Below are 5,760 nucleotides of genomic sequence, written 5' to 3'. Positions count from 1 at the left end.
TGGGGCAGTGTTGTGGTCATTATTTTTGGCCTCCTAACCGGTTAGGAAAGTTTGGTAACTGGTTAGATGTTCATGGGTTGACTATTTTGACCTTTTTACCCCTGTTTCTTCCATTAGCCATATGTTCTTCATCCGGACTCTGAATTAAGTGATTCTTGAGTCTAAGTTTATTGATTTTTCGTTGTCTTTTTAATGGTGTACTCAGTAGCACCCACTTTCACGTTGGAAATGACCTTTTTTCCCCTAGGTTCATTCTTGTCTATTTTTAAAACGTCACATCCGAATTTATTTTCTTTGGGTTCTGTGGCCTCACTGAGGGTCACATTGGTGTCTTAGAGACGTGTTGTATCTCTAGAGACCGTTGTTTTATCTTTTGTTTCCACATTCTGGATTCGTTATCGGATCTACGTTCGGTTCATCACAGGACGCACTGTCCTAAAAACCAGGGCCATCACAATTCCCGAGTTGTATTATTATTTGGAGGATTACTTGTATCAGAAGAAATTGTTTATTAATGAAAGTTATTCTGAGGATTAATCCTTGGTTTATTGTTTTAGCTTTTTTTCATCGTTTTTATTTAGTCTTGTTAATCATATTTATATTCAGTGTTTGATTATTACCATTTGTTTTTGATATCCTCGGGTATTCGGGCGTGGGCCTAGCCCACCCGCATCCGGAAATCTGAGGGTATCACATGAAGAGCTTTCATGAAGAATCCCTAAGATCCTCCTCTATGTCTTCTACATCACATTTTAGTAGGAAATCAGCCATCGCTTGTCCTTTGATGGTTATTCTGGTTTCATACGTTATATCAAATGAGCTTAACTCTATGGCCCACTTTGTCATTCTTCCTGATAGATCCAGCTTATGCAGGATCACCCTTATAGGAAAAGTGGTCAGAACGATGATAGGATGGGATTCAAAATAGTGCCTGAGTTTTCTCTCTACATTTACCAATGATAGGATCACTCATTCGGCCTTTGAGTACCTTCTTTCTAGCTCGGCCATTGTTTTGCTAACATAGAACACTGGGAACTGCTTACCTTCTTCACACTGTATCAGAACGACACTTGTTGTAATGCTGGACACGCCAATGTACAGGAAGAGCTTTTCACCTGGTTTTGGGGCAGTCAAGACTGGAGGGTTCCACATATATTATTTCAACCTGGTCAGTGCTTGTCGTTGCTCATCCCCCCAAGATTGCCTTCTGTTGCTTCTTATTGTATCAAAGAATGGTTTGCAGCGATCTGACAGCTTAGAAATGAATCGACTCAGTGCTGCTATTCATCCGATGTGAGCTTGTACCTCTTTAACCGTGCTTGGTTCTGCATTCTTGATCAGAGCTTCCGCTTGGGCTAGACTAACTTCAATCCTTTTGTTGTTGACCATAAGCCCCAGAAATTGCCAAGAACCCACACCGAACGAGCATTTGGTCGGATTCAACTTCATACAATACTTTTTCAATACCTTGAACACATCTTGTAAGTGTTGCAAATGATGGTCTTTCTTTCTACTCTTTACCACCATGTCATCAATGTATGCTTCCACAGTTTCACCCATTTAACTTTTGAAAATCTTACTAACCAACCTTTGGTAGGTGGCCCCAGCATTCCTCAATCTAAACGGCATGACCTTGTAGTAATAGATCCCCTGCTTAGTGATAAAAGAAGTTTTTTTCTTCATCGTTCGGATCCATAGGAATTTGATTGTAACCTGAGTAAGCATCCAGAAAGGTTTGTCGTTCATATTCAGTAGTGGCATCGTGGCATCCACCATTTGATCAATCTTTGGTAATGGAAAACTATCCTTCGGACAAGCTTTATTCAGGTTGGTAAAGTCAATGCAAACTCTCCATTTCCCATTCTTCTTTTGCACTACAACCACGTTCGAGAGCCAGGACGGGTATTGAACTTCTCTAATGAACCCTGCTTCCAGCAACCTGTCAACTTCATCAGCTATTATTTGGTTACGCTCTAGGGCGAACCTTCTCTGCTTTTATCTTACAGGCTTGACGCTCGGATCCACATTGAAGGAATAACAAGATACCGAGGGATCAATCCCTGGCATGTCTGAATGGCTCCAGGTAAAAACGTCTGTATTCTGAAACAGGAAATCAACTAATTAGCGTTCCTCCTCCTTTGCAAGTCCTGACCCCACTCTTGTAGTTCTGTCTGGCCTTAGAGGATCAACTTGTACCTCAACAAGGGGTTCTTTGGTAAGAACCGAAGGCTCCTCCTCCCCCTCACTATCTCTGGGTGGAGGACCCTGTAATTGCTATATTGGGTTATCTGATTGGACGAGAGCTTTTCCTTTCCCAGCAGCTTTCAAAGTTACCGAGTAACACTCTTTGGCCGCAACCTGGTCCCCATGGATATCAATCACCTTGCTCACATCTGGGCTTAAGCATCTCATCACCTAGTGCAGAGTCGACGGGACACCCTGGACCCTGTGAATCCACCCCCTTCCTATCAGGAGATTGTAGGACAGATGGATCTTGACGACCACAAAGCTTTCTGTCAAATCTCTTTCAACAGCTCGTACTGACAATTCTACCATACCAATGGGCTCTACCCGTTTCCCATCGAACCCCAACAGTGGATTTTCGGTGGGTTTGAGCTTTTCTGGCTTGATTTCGAGCCGGTCAAACGTTATTCTTGGCATGACATTCGCACTGCTTCCTGGATCAATTAAAACTCTTTGTACCAAGCACTTTGCCACCGTTAAGCTCACGACCAGAGGATCTTTATGAGGGATTTGAACTCGCAGTAGGTTTGTTCTGTTAAACTTTATCTATGCCGGCTCGATCTGCTGGTGCAGAGCATTTACACTGCCTATCCTCCTCTTCATTTGTGCTTGACGGAGACGCGTTCGGAGCAATTCTTTTGACTCTTCGGTCTGCTCAAGTTGGCCATGAATTGCATTTATTATTCGAATTGGCTGGGCGATATGATAGTTCAGCTTCTGATTTCTTTTCACTTGCTCAGTCGGTCGGTTCTGCTCCACTGCCGGCCCTTGAATATACCTTGCGAACTCTCCCTTTGTTATCAGCATTTCCACTTGCCTCCGTAAGTTCCTGCATTCATTAGTCTAATGACCAAAATCACTATGAAAAGCACAATGTTTAGATTGATCTCTCTGTTAAAGAGGTTGTCTAATTGGTAAGGGAGAGCTAAACTTATCTTTGTTCTCCTGATACAACCTTGCTAGGGTGACTTTGAGTGGAGTGACCGACTCCTCCTCTTTAGGCCTCTTTTTTGCTTTCCAGGAGGCCTGACGCTGTGATGGAGCTTGTTTTTGCCGGATCTTGGTTTTGGACTTCTCCTCCGTCGAGATTATTGAAGTCTTCCTTGCATTAGTAACTTCTTTTTCTTCCACGCGCACGAAACCATCAGCTCTTTCGTTCAGCTCGTCCATAGTCTTCGGCGTATTTACCACCAGACTTGTGTGGAACAGTATCCCTTGGTTCATTGCTAGTTTGAATGTTCGAACTGCCGTGGATGGATGACATTCTATTACCATGCTCTTAACGAGGTTGAACCTGGTGAGGAAAGCCTGGAGATGCTCCTCTTCATGCTGCTTCATTGTGAACAGACTTGAAATATCTTTGGCGGGGTGCTTGTTCCCATAATACTGGCTTATGAATTTGTCACACAGGTCCCGGAAGCTATCGACTGAGCCTCTTGCCAAATTCTTGAACCAATTGATCGTCGGTCTGGTTAGGCTTGTAGGAAAGCATTTGCACATCAAAGGATCATTCTCCGTGTTCAGAGCCATTTTCATTTAGATATGGTAAACATGATCGATTGGATCACTTGTTCTATCAAACAGAATGAAAACTGGCATGGAAAACTTCCTCAGATTCGGAGCATTGAGGATCTCATCACTAAAAGGTGAATCAACCGTTCGTGCTGCCGAACGGAGAGCCTCATTCTCCCTCAGAAACCTTGAGAGAATCCTTTGATCTACGGATCTCCTATCCGAGCTTCTGTAGTCATACGTAGCCATTGAAGGCCGGTAAGGCGGATCGAACAATCTTTGCTCCATGAACTGTCTTTGCCACGGTGATGTTGCTTTACTACGTCCGAACTCCATTGCCTCTTTTCACCTGAGCTTCTCGCGGTAAAGATCAAACGACGTGGCTTCTTCTCGACGGATCTGTTCACGGTGCGGATCGATCTCCATTGCTTCTTCTCGCCTAATCCGTTCACGATGTGGATCCAAATGGACAGATCCCTCTCGATCTTCCACATGATGAATATTTGGCGGTAAATCTTCTGGCCTGATCTCTTCGCGACGAAGATCCAAGTGAACACCTCCTTTTTATTCACCCTAACGAGCAACATTTGGCTGCGAAATTCTCTTTCCTATTGGAGGCGATTGTGGAATTACCGGAACTTCTCGACGTTCCATTCCGACTCTGATCATATTCATCAGTTCGTCGAGCTTTGATCGTTGTTCATTCTCCTGCGTACAAGAACTTTCATCTCCTATCATCGTTCCTGAGCAGAGCAGAGTCATCAACTGGGAAGTTTTGATCAGATCCAAACCCTAACGACGTGATCGCACCAGATCTGGCCTCGGAATGGCCAAATTCTGATCTCCGTTAGCTAGATCTAATCCTTTGTTGCCGTAAACTCGTCGGATCTGGTTTTCATCAATCAAGATCAAATTTCCTCAGAACCAATCTCAATCTTCCAGATCAAGATCTAGTTTCCAGAAATCTAGCTTCTGCCTCGCAGATCTATCTCAATCTTCCGAAAGAATGATCAATTTGCTTTTAAAGATCGAACTCGATGATCAATTGAATCCTTCTTTCTCGTTCTCATAGACGGCGCCATTGAAGATGCAAGAAAAATGCTCTCTCAATTTGGAAAGAATAATTCTACACTTCAAAAGTCTCTTTTTCTCTTTTCCCTCTCTTTTCAGTCTATTTGTCAACTATTACAACCATTCTTGAAGCTTTTTAACTAATTTCCTTAGGCTGGGCTGACCTTTTGGGCTCATCTTCGTTTTGGGCCCATTTCCCTTTGTCTTAACTCAGGCTTCCAAACTGATCCTCCGGTCCTGGGCCTGATCAGTAAGGACTTGGTTCAGGTCAGTTTCTCTTACCCGACCCATTCATATCAATCTGGGTCATGTTCGGCCCAGTCCATTTTTGGTATTCTCAAATACCTATTCACCCCTTCCCTCTAAATTATTGAGTTATATATATGTATTTCCTTGTCCATTTAATATCCGATTCGTTTTTGACTCGTTTATTTATACTTTGATCCAAACTAGCACATTTGTGATTCCTAATTATATATCCCCATTGCCTAAGACAAGGCCAACCCAACAATAATGCAATTGTTAGGTTGTTGGGATGTAGAGATTCTCCTTCTTCCTTCTTTCAAGTTCTTTTGCCTCGGTGGTTCAATAGATTTAATAAAATAAATAAATACCTAATAATGCAATAAATAATTTCAGAGTGTTACATTCTAAAATTATTTATTGTGTATTGTAAAACGTGACACATGTGAATTATTGAAACACAATAAAAAATAAAAAATAAAAGTAAAAAAAAGACACACATAACATTCGTCCGAGCGATATTTGAGATAGCCTGCCGGAGGATAATAGCAGCACTTGTAGTTGGCCAATTGAATAATCCACCAATGTATACCACGTGTGACCATTTAAATATTCAATAATTTATTCGACTTTTGGAGAGAAAAAAAAAATGACATTATTGGATGTCATTATTGATATAGTATCTGATTT

General features: G+C 42.2%; 1 protein-coding gene across 1 annotated transcript; it reads right to left on the bottom strand.

Moving 5' to 3' along the window:
* Positions 1-3,138: 3,138 nt before the first annotated feature.
* On the bottom strand, positions 3,139-3,774 carry LOC132280986 (uncharacterized). Its single transcript, XM_059782729.1, has one exon. It carries the CDS (start codon positions 3,772-3,774, stop codon positions 3,139-3,141), a length of 636 nt encoding a protein of 211 aa, XP_059638712.1.
* Between the last annotated feature and the right edge of the window lie 1,986 nt (positions 3,775-5,760).

This window comes from Cornus florida, unplaced genomic scaffold (assembly GCF_030987335.1).
Source record: "Cornus florida cultivar Cherokee Brave unplaced genomic scaffold, ASM3098733v1 CherokeeBrave_3.0.0_Hap2_Chr11, whole genome shotgun sequence".
Classification (NCBI taxonomy): domain Eukaryota; kingdom Viridiplantae; phylum Streptophyta; class Magnoliopsida; order Cornales; family Cornaceae; genus Cornus; species Cornus florida.
The sequence above is the reverse complement of the archived record's forward strand: the minus strand, read 5'-3'. Positions and strand labels throughout refer to the sequence as shown.

Bases quoted from the DNA above. Each gene is read 5' to 3' on its own strand.
- LOC132280986 (XM_059782729.1), bottom strand. From the start codon at position 3,774: ATGGCTCTGAACACGGAGAATGATCCTTTGATGTGCAAATGCTTTCCT.